We start from the raw sequence: 19946 nt of genomic DNA, 5'->3' as shown, positions 1-19946 counted from the left end.
TTGTTTTCTGCCAGTGAAAGAACGCAGAACACTTTCTGCTGAACCGTCAACTCCGCCATATTGGAATTTATGCATGCGTTACACGCGCATGCGCGTCACGTCAACTCGAAGTACTGGTGATTCTCGCAAATGGCCACAGTTGCCAGTCCCATACAAACAATAAGTTTCATTTGAAATTGAATGTAACTAAAGTTATACTGCTTTGTAATCTTAAAGGTCTAAGCCGGACACCCTGTACAATCCTGTTTTTCTCACTATTCATTGGTGAAGCGTCTCGCGTCACTACTTGCCCAGAGACTAGTTCTCGTTCAACTGGTCTACAGTTAGCTGGTACGGATAATAGTTAAGATCGCTAAAATTTGTATAAAAGCAACTGCCCTGGCAAGGAAATCAGTACCAAATAGATAAAGAATTGAATATTTATTAAATAACAAGAAAGAATGTTAGATCCGGTTAGCCGAAAATTAGTTTCAGATTAATATCTTTGGTACTGTCATTCAAAGCTCGGTGAAATAAGTAACCCTCGATTATACAGCAAATGCTAAACAAGTATATTTTCATTGTTTAGCTAATGTTAGTACTTGGTAAGTCTTTCATGAGGGGGGGCGGGGTTCGGACCGTTGGGCCTCGCCCCTTAATACGTCTCTCACAGTGCGGTAGGATAGTTTGGTCTCCCAATAAAATAATTATGTTTATGTTATGCACCAAAGTAGTGATTGTACTGCGTTAGCTTGTGTTTAGACACACACACACACATCAAATTAATGTTAATAAAAGGACTTCTAAAAACTAAATACCTACTGCCTTGAAATAAAAAACCCTCGATTATACAACAAAAGTTAAACAACGCATATTTTCATTATTTAACTTTTGTACTTGGTAAGTCTTTCGGGGGGGGGGGTCCGGACCCGCCCACCCACCCGTAAATACGTCCTTGTTCAGAAAGGGTCACCCCCTACCACCGCACTCTGAAGTTGAAACAATATATACAGTTTAAAGTGGGATCCGAAACACTATGTGCCTCCACCGGGTATCGAACCCGGGACCCCTTGGGCGTAACTTGGGACTTAACTTTGGGGACAGGTACGAACTTCAGGCTTAACCTTTGGGGGGGCAGAGTCTAAAAGTTTTTCATCCCATAAAAATAGTGTCCAGGATAATTTGCTAAATAACTAATCCATTTGCGAAATCACAAATATTATTATTTAGCTCCTCAGGTCTCAGGATGTTAACTTGTAATTTTTGAAACAACCTCAAAATTTTGAAGGGGCAAGTGCCCCTCTTGCCCCCGCCAAGTAACGCCTATGCCCACTGGCAACACTGCACTAACAAACCAGACGTATCTCAATATATTTAGAAACATATAACACTAAGCACAGACAGCAGTAACGACTATACAGGTGAAAGGAAACGAGAAGATTAAGAAACAGACGAATGTGGGAGACATTTAAATCCGAGAGTGCAAATCCTGCTAACAGATGGAACTGACACACTCCCATTCAGAAGCTGCTAACAATGCATAACGTGGAGGCTAAGCGACGCTTTCCCGCCAATAAGAATCAAGCTATTTTGCCTCGGGCTGTCCTTACGTAACAGTCCCTGATAAACGCTCGTAACTCCTTTTCAGTTGTTTTGTACAAGTGCTTGCAATCAGACGTGCATGTGCTCGTTCAGCATAAAGTTGTGTGAATGGATCGAAGAATGCAGGTATGTAGTATATTTGTATATAAAAATTTAGTACGACACTGTACATTTTACGTCGTTTTTTTCTTTTCTAGATTAATCGCGACGATATGGATGAAAGCTTTGAAAGATCTTGACTCCGAAGGTTCCGGGATTGAGCCTTGCCGTTGGCATTCTTATTCCTTTGTGTGTGTTCCTGCACCAATTTCGTCCCTCAACGTAGTCGAGAGTGGTGATGATCACACCACCTCCACAAATGACCGAGATTGATTGATTTGCTTTATTTTACTTCGTTTCTTGTGTCACCTTTGACTAATTTGCGAAGATGGGTGATGATTTGATGAAATTGATGAATGGACACTCACAAACATCCATGCCCAGGCAAGGATTCGAACCCGGGACCCCTGGCGTCGTAGCGCGATGTGTAAACCACTCCACCACTGGGGCCAACTGATCGAGTTTGAGAATGTGTGGTGTCCACGCAGAGGGGGGAATGAAAGAGCTACAGCCCCCTCCCCCGAAATTGAGAAAATAACAATTTTAAATCAAAGCAGCAAAACACTCGGGGAAATCCAAAGTGGTAAATACATCCCCCCTCTAAAATACCTCCCCGATGGCGCAGTGGCAGCGTTGTCGCCTTGTAATCAAGGGGTCCCGAGTTCGATACCCGGTGGAGGCACATAGTGGTTCGGATCCCACTTTAAACTGTAGGTCCAGTCCCGATTAGCCTTACTGTGCATAAAGTGGTCTTAAAGACCAAATCAATCAATCAATCAATGTAAAATACCTCTCGATTATGATTTTTTCTCTATTTGAACAACATTTTAAGTTCAAAAACGGTAAATGAGTTCATTTTGTGGGGGGCGTACGCATAAATTTTCACAGGCGCTGTTAACTCAAAGCTACATATTCACAATCTAATCCTTACCTCTGCATAAGGGCGTTCCTCACATGTATCTTATCACGGCATCTGTTGCCATTATCGAATACTAGACCCACGTTAATTAACATTTGAATACGTTACGTGTGGCTATATTATTTTTTAATTGTATGTACTGTTTACATTTACAAAGTTTAAATGCATACCACTCCTATGCTGTATTAGTGATGACTGTTGTATGTAAGCATACATCATTATATCATTTTCCATCGTATTGCGCTTCTAGTGCTTATACTATATTAAGTATAGTACTTAGAATATGTGAGAGCTAGTCTTGCGAACTTTCATTGACTTCGAACAATACTGAGGAAGATGTATAGATGATTGCGATGCTATCGAGACAAAAAAAACCTTAAGTTTAGACTTGAAAAGTTGCGATATATTTGTTATTCTTATCGTAACTTTGATTATTTGCGATTCAAATTATCTGATATGCCATCTGGTGGAATTTGTTGAAACTACTCTACGTAGGACACTGCTCTGTTTAAGTTGTTCAAAGCATGGGGAAGGTGCGAAAGAATCAACTGTGCTGCAAATCGTTTTATGGGTCAGAACATGTGACCAATTGTCATGTTTCCACCCAGAGGAATCAACAAAGTGAAATGAGTAAATAAATCATGTGAAACAGACTTGATTGATCGAAGTCTATCGTGGGAGATTATACTTAAAAGCGGCAAGAAAATCACTAAGAATGCTCGCTTCGTTTTTCCAAAGATGATTATATATTACCAGGCTAGTAAAGTTTGAAATTGTACTTTATAGCTTGAGAATGAATTAATGGCTTAAATATAACCAGAAAAAGAAAATGTGCATGCTAATATTGCTGTTTCATTCAGTGCTTTTTCAGTGCAGATAGCCTGGTCATGAAATTGTGATTATTATTAACTACATGATTGATTGATTGATTGAGTTGGTGTTTTAAGTTCACTTGATGCACAGTAAGGCTAATAGGGACTGGACCTACAGTTTAAAGTCGGATCCTAACAACTATATGCCTCCAGCGGGAATCGAACCCGGAACCCCTTGATTACAAGCAGTGATGTGCGTCTACACGTAAACAACGATAGTCTACATTCTACACGTAGACTATTTTATACACGTAGATGACGTAATCTATGTAAACAACATGGCGAAAGGTGATAACTTAGCAAAGGGCGCCGTGGAATTAAAAGAAAATTATACTGCGTATCAATTGCTGATGTGTGAGGAGAACTTTTCATACTCTTTCTTCCAAATTCGAACAATTTCTCACCTAGGAAGAAACTTAAGATAGGAAACATTCTAGTATTTTATGGGAAAAGGGCTACTCTTGCCTCACGACTGCCATCTGTTGTTGTTTTTTGCATACTATTTATCTTCTTCCATAGTTGATAATAGAAGAGAAGAGAAATTTTGTCGTAAATAGGGTTCTTTTCATTTCGTTAGGAACCAATATAGTTGAAAATGTCACTTTCCTTTCATGAAACCCTTGAAAATTAATTTTAATGCACTTTAGATTGTCTACGTAGTGTATGTAAACTACAACACAATGTAATCTACGCGTAGATTACGTGTAGACAAAGCATGTAGACGTAAACTTATAGTCTACGGCACATCACTGATTACAAGGCAACGACGCTACCACTGCGCCATCAAGGAGGTCATGGTAACTACATATTTGCATTCTTCTCCTGACCTAGCTTCTCAAATACAGGTCAATTGCTATGAGGTGCAGATGACATTGGCGCAACCACAGGGGGGGCAGTGGGGGCATTACCCCCACAACCATGGACGGAAATAGATTCTAGGGGGCAAAAATTGACGGCCAAGGTCACCTGCAGGGGACACAGAGAGGCAATTCCCCCCCCCTCGATTTGAAATTTTATGCAAATTAAAATAAATTTCGTAAAATTTTCTTGCTCACTTCGCTCGAAATGCCTGCTTTTCTTAGTCTTATCAAGTTCAGAGCCGTAGCTAGGGCCTGGGAGCCGACCGATCAAAATTAAAAAGTTGTAAAAGAGAGAATGCCATGGCGCCCCATGAAAATTATTTGCACAATATTAAATCAACATTGTTTTCAGTTTGCAAAAACTTGTATCTGCATATTTTCTTGCTCGCTTTGCTGGCAATACATTGTTGTTTTCTGTAGTGCATTGCAAATTACCAGAGAGAGAAATAACACTTCCATTAATTTATTTTGTCTTAAATGCATAAACAGTTGTTTTGAGGGAAAGAAGCGTGGATGAATTGATTATGTAATCTATTTAAATAATATATGTTGTGCACATATGTATTAAACAAGCTTTGGATACGTACACAATTAGTGTTAGCATATTACACATGTATTTTCTTATGTTACGTCGCCCCATGTTGCATATGTGTAAAACACATGTTGCACGTGAAAGTTATACATGTTATGTGTAAAAAAATATTCGGAATGCATTTATCATGCATTTTGTCTTCAAAATATTACAGTTTCTGTGCTTGTTTTCCATTATTAATGTGAAATTAAACGATTTGAAAATAAAGTTCAAACCGTTTCCTTTGTGCCAACACAAATGCTTTAGCACCCTTTTTACGTGATTTACGAGCATAATAACGTCTTTGATACTACTACTATATTATTATTATTATTATTATTATTATTATTATTATTATTGGTAGTTTATCCTGGTACTTGCCCCCCGCCCCCCACCTGACAAAAATTCGTGGTTGCGCCTCTGGCAGATGATGCAACACTGCCTTGACGGACTAGTACGTCATAGTTGCGTTCTCCGTGTTATTATTGTCTACCATAATTAAATGCTTCTTTCTCAGCACAGCTTCACCTTCCGTCACAGTTCCTGGTGTTCACACGTTTTCGCAATATTTAAAAAATATATCACGTAACTGCAACGTTTCTTCCACAACAGCTATGACCACGCGCTACTACTAACTGAACGTGAACATAGAGCGGCCATATTGGAAGCGACACTAGCGCTCGTGTGGTAATTTTAATCGCGAATAGTCTTGGAAGCTTTTGACGAGTTTTATGTGGTATAATTAAGACACAATTATCGCTTAATTACTTACAATACTTACTGCGTGATGTTTTTCCATGTTTGCTTCAACTATTGTCGGCCTTGCACCTATTACCATTAGCAAATACTTTTGCTCGTCCACAACGTAAATCTAAAATTAGAAAGAAATATAAAATAAACACTCGGCGTTGAATATCGTTACGGCAAGACAAGCTTAAATTATAAAGCATTACTGTTCCTGTACTGTACGGTCAGGACCAGAAGTGGGCTGGAGTATACATACATGGTTCATATGCAACCATTAATACATATTTGATTGGCGTATTGTATGTTATTTAAGGTTCTCCAGTGACATGGGAGAAGATAACAGAGGACTCTGGACAATTATGAAGTGTATTCTTTTAAAAAAGCTCGTTTTAATTTCCTTCTCAAAATATTTTATCTCGTTTACAAGTACGTATTTAGAGGGTAGTCTATGGGGTCTGGACTTCCTCCCCCCCCCCAAAAGACTTGAAAAGTCCATAATTATACAAGCGAAAGTACCTGTACTAACCACTTCGCCACGGAAGTTGGCGATGGAGTATTTGTGGTAACTTCCTTGATTTGTAATCAAGAGGTCCCGTGCTCGATGCCAGCTAGAGGCACTCTAGCTCCAATCCCGATTGGCCTATTCTGAACAATAGGTTGCTTTACATCTGTACAAATTAACTCCCTGGCATACATAAACCCGAAGATTTATTGCCGTAAAATCATACGTTTGCAATCTTTCCCTATCCTGTGCAAGATAAATAGACGCTTGATCATCATTACCAATTTTCTCCAGGTACATCTGAACATCGTCAGTCGATATGAACAGCATCTACATCCTCAGTGTCTATACCCACGTAAGAGGTGTGTGCCCGTCGCTTGCTTGTTTGGTTTGTTTGTTTAAGCTGTGGCTCAGTCGGTAACGCGTCTGACTACCATGCTAAAGGTCCCGGGTTCGATCCCCGGCCGGTTCAAATCCGGTAACTTTTCTATCGTTGGAAGCGGCCCCGGCGCCCACCCAGCGTCGAATGACATGGATACCTGGGGGAAACCCTGGGGGGTAAAGGCGGTCAGGGGCGTGATGCTGATCACATAACCCCCCCCCCCACTCACGACCGGATCAGTGTGGGACGTTACCCCCAGATCCCCTATACGCCTTCATGGCGTGGTGCTAAGCACAGGGGAGCACTTTACCTTTTTTACCTTTGTTTAAGTCCACTTTATGCACAGATAGGCTAATCGGTACTGGACCTACAGTTTAAAGTGGATCCGAACCACTGTGCATCCACCTAGTATCGAACCCGAGACCCCTTGATTACAAGGCGACTACGTTACTACTATGCCCGTCGCGTATAAGCAGAGCAACTCCACTCTGTTTAGGGGATCTGTGCAGCAAGGCCACGCATAACGACTGAGAAGGGGAGAAAGCGAGTGGGAGGAGCAAAACAGTGTGCACTGCTGCAAACGGCTGGAGCAACGTTTTTCCCTCAATGCACTCACTTCCCCTTCCTCATTTGTCGAGTCGCTCGCTCGCTACAAACATTCCCAGGACAAAGTGTAGCTAGTAGGAGAGGAAAGTGGTATGATTCCTTTTCCTTTTTCTGGAATGCTACATCCTCCCTGCTTCTACCACCTACCCAATGCTTCCTTTAAGACATATGAGCCGTGGTGGGAAAGCAGGCGGGGGAGGGGGAGGCACAGGCCATACCCTAGCGAGCACGTACTGAATAGCGAAATTCCCAGAAGTGGGAGCCATGCCAAATTCGATTGCCGCGACAGGAGAGACCTTGTACTGAAACTTGGATATCGAAAGATGTCATGATTCTCCATTTGTTTCCATCCTTGTTAGTATCATATGTCAGTTTCGTATTGGATCCCGAGAAATTTCATCTTCTTGGAAAGGAACGAATTCCTTTCTAAGAGAAAGAAATTTCATTTAGGGGGGGGGGGAAATAGCGACGAAGACGGTATGGCAAGATTAAAGCCAACGAATTGATTCTGGGAAGAGGTTCATAAAGGCTGCCGAGTAGGGCGAGCGGTTCCAGGTTCGATTCCCGGTAAGAGTGTACTTGAAGAGAAGTAGCTGGCAGGGTTGTTAAAGGTACAGGAACACATAAATTCTAATTGGTTGTATAGGGTTCTGCAACAAGACCGCAACTTTTTTTTTCACAATTTAAATTCGGTCCAACTTGCGTATTGTCATTTCAATACGGAACTTGGACCCTATTTAAACTGATCAGGAAAAAAAGGTTCCTGGACCGAATTGAAATACTTTGCAGATAAAAAGAGTTCATTTAGGGAGAATTCACACCGAAGAAACACGCAACATGCAACACGAAACACGTGTCGCTTGGAAGCCAACACTCAGTAACCAATGCAACCTTTCGAACCGAAGAGACACGGCAAGATGCACGTGTCGCTTACGAGCCTCTCGGACTGTGCCGTTTTCTCAATACCGTGCATCGTGTTGCTTCAGTTTGTTGTTCGCGCATGCGCAGCGAATGCTTCATTCTAACGAGCTGTATTTAGACTCTAGAAGAGAGCACAACCGGCATTATGTTTGATCCTCTAATTTGTTGATATAATAAAGTATCGATATGTACAATGTTTTAACAATGTTTTAAGATTTAAACACAACGTTCATTTCGCTTTATCGTTGTTTTTTTTTTGCAGTTATCTATCGGCTGTAATTTGCCTTCAACATCGTAAAAAGAGGCCGTGTTTTGGCCATTTACCTGACTGCTTTTATTTGAAAGAGTCAGCTTATGGCGGCACTTTAGTCCAAACTATATTAGTTAACATGGTAAAGTACTCTAGTGCATTGTTTTTCAACCACCGGGCGGCGACCCGATACCGTGCCCTCGTATCAACTATACTGAGCTGTGAAATGTTCTGCTGAAACTGGTTGACAACTATCATAATCCCAATATCATATTTTTAGTTGTGAGTTTTCCTTTTTTAAGTCCATTTTATGCACAAATAGACTAATCAGAACTGGATCTGCCCGGTGCCTCCCCGGTTATCGAACCCGGGATCACTTAATTGCAAGGAGACGACGTTACCACTTTGTCTTCCATATTTTTATATTTGTCAACAATGCTACACACGTAATCAAACTATTATTACTCTTATGATTATAAAGTGTTCCCCTGTGCATAGCACCACGCCATGAAGGCGTATAGGGGGTGTGGGGGTAACGCCCCACACTTTCTTGATCCGGTCGTGAGTGGGGGTGATGTGATCAGCATCACGCCCCTGACCGCCTTTACCCCCCAGGGTTTCCCCCAGGTACCCATGTTATTCGACGCTGGGTGGGCGCCGGGGCCCCTTTCACCGTTAGAAAAGTTCCCGGATTTGAACCGGCCGGGGATCGAACCCGGGACCTTGAGCATGGTAGTCAGACGCGTTACCGACTGAGCCACCGCGGCCACAACTCTTATGATTATGCTAGAATTTATTTATCAATATTTAATTTCATAAGTACATGTTAATTCATGCACAAAATTTTCAATACTGTAAAGATTTACGAGGAAAATTCTTCGGGTAAGGGCATTGACTTAAAAAAAATACCGTGACATGGTTTCACGAAGGTTGAGAACCATTTCTCTTGTGTTTAGGTATTCGCTTTATTCAGGCTGAAAAGTCTAGCGTATGCAGTTTGAGGTCAGTACATATTATTTCTCAGTTTTCTCGTGCACAGCATGCCTCTCCCAAGTTTCAATAACTTGCACAAATTTTACAACGCAATTTACATGTAACAATGTCTCTTGTTACGTTATTTTCGGGTGACTAATAAACTGATTAATGCAATTATATCGGTACCGTCATGCAAACTGAGCAAATAAACCAGTGTCGCTTGCCGCGTGCATCTTGTCTCTTCGGTGTGAAACACTCGTGTCGCATGTCGCATGTCGCGTGTGGCGTGTTTCTTCGGTGTCAATTCTCTCTTACGCATGCTGACTTTCTCTCTTGGACCGGAATTGGATTTATATAATGATCCTGGACCTTTAACCCTCGTAGCTGGAGCTTCTGTGTCGAAAGCCAGAAAACGGCGACAATGGGACTCGACCCACAAATGAAACCCCGATACGTCGCCAGGGTTCCCGGGTTCGAATCCCGGCCTGGACATCCTTTGTGAGTGTCCCTTCATCAATGCCATCGTATCAGCACGTCGCGATTATCCAAAAGCGACAGAAAAGCGACGCTAAATAACAAAACTCACACCACTACGCCAACGGGGAGACACTTTCGTAACATAGGCACTAATGCCTTGCCAGAAATATTTGCTACAAGGCGAATCCGCCTTGCTGTACAAAGCGAGTTCCAGCAACGAAATTGCTTGCGTTACTCTTCTCCGAAGAATATCTCCGTCGTTTCTTGGCACACCCTTTCGTATGACCTTGGGAGTGACTTACGAAAGTACCCAGCGTTGCGTGAGAATCACATGGAGAGATAGTCAAGGACTCAAAGGGTACAGACCAATTGTCACTCCTTTAAAGGCTTATTCAACAATGACAATCAACCCAGGAGCATTTTGCTAGCTGGTAAGGTATCGCTGAGTGACTAATAACCCGGATCTGTTGTGTCCTAATGTTCGGATACGTGGCAGGGATGGCCACACAGTTCGGATAATGGATATCCGGGTTTCAAATTATCCGACATTCGTTTCAGATGCAACGAATAATGCGGATAGTACAGATTTGATTAAGGATTTGCACAAAATCCATAAAGTGAAATACAGAGGCGTCTCGTGAACGCATGCGGTGCATGCTGCGCATGCGTCAATTGCGGGGAAAAGGACAGCTTGCTCTGCGACGACATTCATGAGCATTTCTACATTCTAATTTCTTCATATAGGAGAAGTATATATTTTACACGAGAGCGCTGAACTAAGCTTATATTACATTTCTTGGATTTGAAGTGACGCATGCGTCAATTGTGGGAAAATAGTTATTACTTTCTTTCACTTCAGATCCAAGAAATGTAATATAAGCTTAGTTGAGCGCTCTCGTGTAAAATAAATACTTCTCCTATATGAAGAAATTAGAATGTAGAAATGCTCATGAATGTCGTCGCGGAGCAAGCTGTCCTTTTTCCAACAATTGGCGCATGCGCAGCCAGCACCGCATGCGTTCACGAGACGATACGAACGGGGCGAATAAAAGAATATGTGCATTACCCGTAAAACAGACAAATGATATAACTGCCCGGATAATGCACATATCGGATAACTGGACATTTCGGATAATCCGAATATCGGATATCAGGATAATCCGAATATCAGGATAATCAGGATAGTTCGGATAATCTGGAAAAAATATCCGATATCTGGATAAAATTTTATCCGGAATTGGCCATCCCTATTATGTGGATACCACGGGCCACCCGAGCGGCTGGACGGGGCTCCATCATCGTGAGAAGGGGAAGGCATCTCTTTCATTAGCGCCAAAACCTTATTTCTGATTACATAAGCGTGGCTATTTGTTTGTTTGTTGACGTTTATATGTCAGCTTCTTGCACAGAATGGCTAATCGGGACTTGACCTACAGTGTTAAGTGGGATCCGTACTTCTGTGTGCCTCCAACGGCTGTGTGGCTAATTGTTTTAAAAAGAGTTGGATTTATTACTGACAAGAATTAATTGAATAACGTAATAATTATATTGCAAAATCTGTTAAGGTTCGGTTCCCGGTGGAGGCACATGGTGGTTCGGATCCTACTTTAAACTGTAGGTCCAGTCCCGATTAGCCTTGCTGTGCATAAATTGGACTTAAAATATCAATCAACTCGACTCAACTCTTTTAAGAAATTACTGTTATTTTAATGCCATTATTTAGGTATTAAATAAACACATGCCTACAAGGTGGCTCAAAAAGTCACTTAACACCCTCGGTACAAGGCCACTGCAGCGCGCAACATGGAAATGGTGATGACCAATCGATGCCAGGCCAAGGGGGATCCACATTGACACCACCTGCATGGTCGGCGGCCATCTTGAATTCAACTTCAGAATTTTAAATTGGAAGGGGGTGATATGATATATCAAATCAGGCTAGAATTACACGAGGAATGCAATGGTGAAGGTTATTGTGATGTATCTTTAACCACTAAAAAGTTATGACTGAATTCTTGTACCAATTTGCTCCTTTTCGAGGTGTTAGAAAAATGCCTTAAAATTTGTTTAGCGCATTGGTAACGCATCAAGATCAAAGTGACTTCTAGGTAGAGAAGTTTGCATGCCATTGCACATGATTTTAATCGGATACATCCATGAAGAGCTGTACATTATGAATGGTTGTCGCGAAAAATTACAGTGTGATGCTTCCATTAAATGAAAAGTCCTTCACAGTGACAAGGCTAATGTTTATGTTCATAAGGAAGTTCATAAACAGAATATGCGACCCTTGTCATCTGATAACCAATTTTCGACAGATCAAAGCTGAATGGTTAGTGCTGGTAAGTTAATGGTGTGGCGTGCTGTGTAGAACACAATTGGTTAGTCAATTTTCCATCAACGGAACCTTAAATGCTTAGGGCTACTTGGGTATGTTAAATAAACAGGTTTTTTCATCCTTGCTCATGGAAGAAAGTACTTTTTACAGAGTTTTTTCAATAGGGAGGAACACCAGAACACTATGGGAACGTTGTGAAGCAGTTTCTGTCCAAAGTTAGTTATCAGATGACAAGAGTCGCATATTCTGTTTATGAACTTCCTTATGAACATAAACATTAGCCTTGTCACTGTGATGGACTTTTAATTCAATGGAAGCGTCACACTGTAAATTGTTCCCGACAACCATTCATAATGCGCAACTCTTCGTGAATGTATCTGATTAAAATCTTGTGCAATGGCATGCGAACTTCTCTCCCTAGACATCACTTTGATCTCGATTCATTATCGATGCGCTAAACAAATTTTAAGGCATTTTTCTAACACCTCGAAAAGGAGCAAATTGGTACAAGAATTCAGTCATAACTTTTTAGTGGTTAAAGATACATCAAAAAAAACCTTCACCATTGCATTTCTCGTGAAATTCTAGCCTGATTTGATATATCATATCACCTTCTTCCCATTTAAAATTCTGAAGTTGAATTCAACATGGCGGACATCAAGATGGACGCCGACCGCACGGATGGCGTCAATGTGGTTCCCCCTTGGCCTGATAACGATTGGTCATCACCATTTCCACGTTGCGCGCTGCTGTGGCATTGTACCGGGGGTGTTAAGTGACTTTTTGAGCCACCCTGTACAATAAACGTGTTCTTCAACAGTGTAACACTTAAAATATTTTGAAAATAAAGGTATTATTTTTGGTCAAGGGCACGGTGGAAAGTAGGGGAACAATAAAAATCCACCTTGCCAGTATAATCCTCTGGTGGGGTCGTGACGTGTCTTTCTTAAATGTTTGTGATTGTCCCTTCATCAATTTCAACATATCATCTTCATCTTCGCGATTATCCAAAAGTGGAAGAAAAGCTAAGTAAAATATTTTTATGCGAAACGTTACTGTATTATTACTGTACACGTGTGTTCAAAACTTTGTAATAGAGTCCCGATAAGCCTGTCGGAGCGATAAGTGGACTTATGCACTTATTACCAACATTTTAGACTGAGAATGCACCATTCTTATGTGTGTGCAGGTACCTGAGGCCGGTTCTGTCCAGGATTCGAACCAAAAACCCTCTATGTTAAGAATCCTGCCAATGGGGCGCTGCTGTAGTCTTGCTGTTGCTACGGTGGTTGTTCAACAAGCCTTTCTTGGGGAAGAAAACTTATTTTAACTTTAACTGCAGTTATGACGAAACTAAAATTTCCCTGAACGCGGTTTCCAAAGCAGCAACGTCTTATTATCACCAAGGGACAGACAGATAAGCTAAGAAGTTTACATTCGGCAGGAAGTAACTTACGAGATAAATGTTAACGATTGTTACGAGAAAGATTACGAACGTAGAACTTTAATCTGAAATTGAGTTTTGCGATAGAAGTTTCAAAATCTGCCGGAAATTACAACAGTGTCGGCATACACTAAAGCTATTCTCTTAGAGACATCTGTTAGTACATTTATTGATACAAGATTACGGAGTGCTTTGAACTCGAAAACACTTTCAAATTGATTGGATGTTATCCGAGAATTCATACTACTTATTGAAGAGGATGGTCATTAATGCAATTGTAGAGTTGCTATACGTTCCGGATTTTCCGGGACAATCCCGGAATGGTATCATTTGTTCCGGTGTCCCGGAAAGTTTCTTTGGAACGCAGTAATGTCAAAGAGTCGGGTGGGAAAGCTGTATATTGAACCTCTATTACATTATCGACACCTATAGAGAAGTTTCATGTGTTTTGATAATGTTAGTGTGCAACTTTTGTGTATGTAGATATACGTATGTATTCCTGTACGTTTGGATTCTTGGCCATTGGGGTAGGCAGGTGTGTCGCTGGACAACCGAACAGCGGAAAGTTTTCAGTAATGGCTTAGGTCATTAGCGGGGCCTATAAATAGAAAGGGCAGGGGAGCAGATGCCAAAGATTAGGACACGCCCAAACAAACTGCAGGGCCAACCCCGCCTGCGTGCGCTGCGGAGGACCACACCTTTCACAAACCTGCCAGAAACCAAGAACAACACCAGCACGCTGCGCAAATTGTAAGGCAGACCACCCAGCAAACTACAGAGGCTGCCCACTCTTCGCAGCCACCAGGAAACAACAAGAATCAACAAGAACCACTTCACACACCGGACAGTACACCCAGACAGCAGCACCCAAGCCACCACCCACAACCTGGCCTAAATTACCAAACAGATCACAGAATGAAGCAGCCGCCCCGGAAGACCCCCCCGGAAACTCCACCAAGGACCTGATAGATCTCATCCGGTCATGGAATATACAGAGTATGTGGAGGAAAATCCAAGGAGGACTCAACAAATTAAAAACCTGCAAAGACACTATCAGCAAGATTATAACCATCATCGACATATTTTCAGAAATACTGGACAATGGGGCACAACAATAGAGGAGAAATACAAAACCAACTACGATGTATCCACTGGAACGCCAATGGAATCTTTAAGCAACGCCGCCTCTTCGAAAAATTCCTCCAAACTAACTCCATCGATGTGGCTCTAGTCTCAGAAACACACCTGAAGCCAATCCATAGATGGTCCATTCGAAACTTCACCATATACAGGACAGACAGACCCAACAGGCCGAAAGGTGGGACTGCCATAATCTTCAGGACCTCGTTACCAGCGCAGCAAGTCCAGCTACCTCAACTCCAGTCAATAGAAGGTACAGCAATCCAGCTACACAGCACAGGGAAAACCACAACGCTGGTGGCGGGCTACAAACCACCTGACCAAGTTCTGGACCAAGCCGACATAATCGCCCTCAGGAACATGGACCCAAGAACAATAGTAGCAGGCGATCTGAACTGCAAGCACCCGGATTGGAACTCCCGCACGACAAATCCAAACGGAAGGAAACTGCGAGAAGTAACAAACTCCCAAGGTCTTCACGTATACGCCCCATCAGAACCAACATTTTACCCAGCGAGCGGAGGACGTCCGGATGTATTAGATGTCATAATAACAGGAAACGTACCCATCCCAAACACGCCAGAAACGCTGAACGCCCTCGACTCGGACCACTTCCCAGTCCTCTTCCAGCTCAATCATCTCCACCGAAAACAAAAGCCAAGACCACCTCAAACCACTACAATAGACTGGCAAAAGTTCATGGACCACCTCGGAGAAGTCACAGACCTACACAGCAAAATCAGAACACCGGAAGAGATTGAGAGAATCGCAAAAACAATCATAGAAAACATCAACACAGCAGCGCTCATCAGTAGCACAACAACCAAGACCGAAGCCACCGAAGACCACGACCCAGTGGAAATACTAATAGTCAGCTTCAAAAGATGGGCAAGGAAAAAGTGGCAGCGCACGCAAAATCGCCAATACAAAACCATCTGGAACGTGCTAGCAGGGAAGCTAAAGAAAAGAATGTGGCACCACCAGCAACAAAAATGGGACGACCTGCTGGCTGAACACCAAAAGCTGGACCAGCAGTTCTGGAAAATTACTCGCTCACTCACCAACAGAGCCACAGGAACCACGTCACTACTACACGGGCCGAGAGGACTGGCCTTCCAACCTGAGGAACAAGCCGAAATCTTCGCTGATCATCTAGAGGAACAGTTCAACACCCCAGCCGAGCCATACGACGAAGACACTATCACACTAGTGGAGGAAGCCCTAGAGGAGGAGAGAGACAGACAGGGAGAGGAGAATCCCACACTCACCTCACCAGCAGAAGTAGCCCGAATCATCCGCCAGCTGCCAGCAAGGAAAGCTCCTGGCCCGGACAAGATCAGCACCCAACATCTGAAACACCTCCCCAGGAAGACGCTGGTGCAAACAACGAAGTTATTCAACGCCATTCTGCTCACCGGACACATACCCACAAGCTGGAAGACAGCCAAAGTCATCATGATCCCTAAGCCAGGAAAAGACAAGCTCTTCCCACAGAACTATCGACCGATAAGCCTACTAAACCACATCAGCAAGCTCTTCGAACGCGTCCTACTACAAAGACTCAGGAACATCACGGCAGCCCTCAACATAATACCAGACCACCAGTATGGATTCAGATCAGGCCACTCGACTACCACGCAGCTAGTGAGACTCATAGATCATATCACCACAGGATACAACAACAAGGAACACACCCTGGCAGTGTTCCTGGACATCGAGAAGGCTTTTGACAAGATATGGACACAGGGACTAATCTACAAACTCACTCAAAAAGGATACCCCCAATGGATCACCGCATTAATATCATCATTCCTCCAAGACAGACGATTCTACGTCACCTTCGCTGGAAGCAAGTCGTCAACAAAGACCAGCAGGGCAGGAGTGCCACAAGGATCGACCCTCTCCCCACTCCTGTTCACAATCTACACGTCAGACATGCCACAAATGCAACAGTGCCACCAAGCTACGTACGCAGATGATGTCGCCTACTACACCAGCAGCAGGAACATCAGATGGCTATACCCAACCATGCAAGAGCAGCTACGAAAACTAGAGGACTGGACGACAAAATGGCGCATGCAAGTCAATGCAACCAAAAGTGAAGCTATTATGTTCACCAGAAGACGACCAAGAGCACCACACCAGCTACAACTACACGGAAATGATATCCCAAAGAAGACTACTACCAAATACCTAGGAGTAAAACTAGACGCAGGACTAACATTCCGGCAGCACCTCCAAGACTCAAGCAAAAAAGGACTCAACAGAGCACTCGCCCTTTACCCCATCTTCAAGAGCAGTGCCCTAACCATAGAGACAAGGGTGAGAATCTACAACACGATGATCCGACCAGCACTGACGTACGCAGCACCGGCGTGGGCACACGCCGCAAAATCCCACCAGTACCTACTACAAGTGATACAAAACAGAGCATGTAGGATGATCTCAGGACACGAAAGATCAACACGAATCACTCAACTCCATGAAGACCTGGAGATGACAACCCTGGAAAACCACATCAGATACTTAGTGCACAAGTTCTGGCAAAACACTCTTAACCACGAAAACCCAACAGTCCAAAACATCGGCAGACGCCCAGCCACGAGACAGGTACACGCAATGCCTAGACAGTAACTCCTGCAAACTCAGAGGAAAATAACTCCGTCAGCCACACAAGCATAGGAGAAAAACACCGACAACAAACATACTCCTAAAACATAACACATATAGGAGTCATGGGCCAGACCCGACACTCCATGATTATTCCAAACGTCAAGAAAGACCAGACCAGACCAGTGGCCCTCAGATGAGTGTTGCCACATGAAGGGAAATTTCCCTTTTGCAGGGAAATTCGTACCGAAATTTTAGCCCAAAAGGGAAAAGGGAATTTCGATGAAAAATAACAGAATTGCAGGGAAATTTTTAAGGTCATCTGACTACATTATTATAGTTTGTGTTAATTTTGATTTTGATATCCACATTTTTATGTTATTTATTTATTTTGTTATTCCTACTTGTTTCTGCTCCTTTAAGTGTATTGTACGTTGCTTTTATGCATCTTTGGATAAATAATAACGATGAGGATTAACAATTAAATGGATTCCTGACCATGATTGAAACCTGGGATATCTGGTCAGGAAGTGATGAAACTGAAATTTGATTTTTTTAAAAATATTTTTTATTCAAAAGAATAACGAATTCAACAGAATACTTTACAACGTACTACTACTACTGCTTCCACCACCCCCAGTAATAATACTACACGAATTATTATTATATAATTTGCTAAGGTGAAGGGAAAAATTGGTCCAAAAAGGGAAATTTTACCCCTTGGAAAGGGACATTGAGCCCTCATGTTGTGGCAACACTGCCTCAGATGTTTCGCGGAATACGGCGAGGTTAAGAGGTATCTTTTTCTCTGAGGGGAGCGGCTGGGCGAGCTTTCTTTTACCTTACTATGTGAACCGACGGGGATGTTAACTTTCTTTCTTCTAATACACACACTTGTTTTTTTCACATCATTACAATAGTACATTTCATGTGGGAAACCGGGTACACAACACACATACCTTCAGCCACCTATTTTCGTACTGAAGGGTTATATTTTTTTTACTCGTGAAGTCTACACACACTTTTCTGGAAGGGGGGACAGGGCACACTGAAATGTTATTTCTTTTGTTAATAACGGCCAAGATTTAAGTTATGTAAATAAGATATGAATAAACCTACATATACCAAAAGAGAAATGGGCGTTATCTAATGATTCTATTGCCAATAGTTATATCCACAGAACTTCAGATATGGTGTGTTTTGAACCTAGGGACAAGGTTTTGAAATGTATGGGTAAGTAAGTTGAAAGGGCGAAGTGAGAAGCGTCGAAAAAACACAATTTATATCTATGCACAGGGATGTTTTTAAATAAATAAAAATAAATAAAATGGGATTGAAAGGGTAACAAAACGTAAGCCTGTACATTTTCTAGAAGCTTCAAAGCTTCAATCTGACCAAGGGTCGTTCACTTATTTTTACCAGCCAGTTGCTCCTCTTAGATCTGTCAGATATGCAAAGTCAAGTGTAAACAGACTTCCTGGAGTATTGATGTAGTAAATAGCTCAGGTAAACAGGCAGCAATTCTGCTAAGGGAATATTTATTTATTTTATATTTTTATTTGTCTCTTATTTATTTGTGGCGGAGATTAAGGCTCATGCCTTTTCTTACACTCAACCACTTACAAAAGTTCATAATATAGAACATATTCATAAATTGATTCATATATAAACATTGCAAATAACGATCACACATATACCTTTCATGTCAAACCAACAGCGGTAAAATATGTAATTCAAAGAAATACATATAACATATATATATATACATGTACACACACTCATACATAGGTTTATATACATAACAGGCTACTACAAATATCTATTAAACATGTACTAATTTGACGAAACATAAAAATAACACTCCATAAAACTTTCTCTTAATCTTCTTTTGAAGATACCTATGGAAATTGATTTTCTCATTTCATGTGAAAGTGCATTCCAGTGCCTAACCACTGATACAGTGAAAGAGTTACTAAAAAATTCAGTTTTGTGAGTTTTAATTGTCAGAAGATTGGAACTTTGGGATCTTGTGTGTGATAACTCTGGGTTTCCTATATATAAAGGACTTTCTGTATAAAGTAACTTATATAGCAACACTAGTTTTCTGTACCTCCGTTTTTCCTTCATTTTAATCCAGCCTAATTTATTATAATATTCAGTTAAGTGGTCATACTTCTTAAGGTTAAATATATATCTTATGCATGAGTTCTGAATTTTTTGAATTCTCATTGCCAGCATTTCATTACAATCAGCATATACGCTATCGCAGTAGTCAAGATGTGAGAGGACCAAAGCTTGTACAAGTCGCTCTTTAATAACAGGCGGAAGATTTTTTTTTTTTATTTGTATAATAGATGTAAGGAGGCATAGGCTTTCTTACATATATTATTAATGTGAAGTGACAACTTGACGAATCGGCGTGGAGGAGGTCTCCACTGGCAACAGGGACAGAGGAGATAGGTAGAAGGATTATCTTTGGATTCTGCCAGAATAGTAAACAGCTCTTTGATTTTGGCTGCCAACAAAGTCAGTGTTACTAACGCACACTGTCAAGTAAGCCTTAGCGCAGCTTTACACTTCGTTTTCAATTCGATCTTCACACTTCACGTTAGACAGGCAATTATCCTAACCTCACATGTATGATTCAGGTTC

General features: G+C 41.9%; 1 protein-coding gene across 1 annotated transcript in view; it reads left to right on the top strand.

The window, feature by feature from the left end:
• The first annotated feature begins 1597 nt into the window (after positions 1-1597).
• Ipk2 (Inositol phosphate kinase 2) overlaps positions 1598-19946 on the top strand; it is a 121184-nt gene continuing 102835 nt past the window's right edge. The window contains exon 1 of the mRNA XM_083141822.1: positions 1598-1707. Within this exon, the coding sequence (XP_082997948.1) occupies positions 1690-1707 (18 nt within the window). The 5' untranslated portion in view covers positions 1598-1689. The remainder of the gene's footprint in view (positions 1708-19946) is intronic.

Source organism: Lepisma saccharinum, chromosome 20 (assembly GCF_977018435.1).
Source record: "Lepisma saccharinum chromosome 20, izLepSacc3.1, whole genome shotgun sequence".
Taxonomy (NCBI): domain Eukaryota; kingdom Metazoa; phylum Arthropoda; class Insecta; order Zygentoma; family Lepismatidae; genus Lepisma; species Lepisma saccharinum.
The sequence above is the reverse complement of the archived record's forward strand: the minus strand, read 5'-3'. Positions and strand labels throughout refer to the sequence as shown.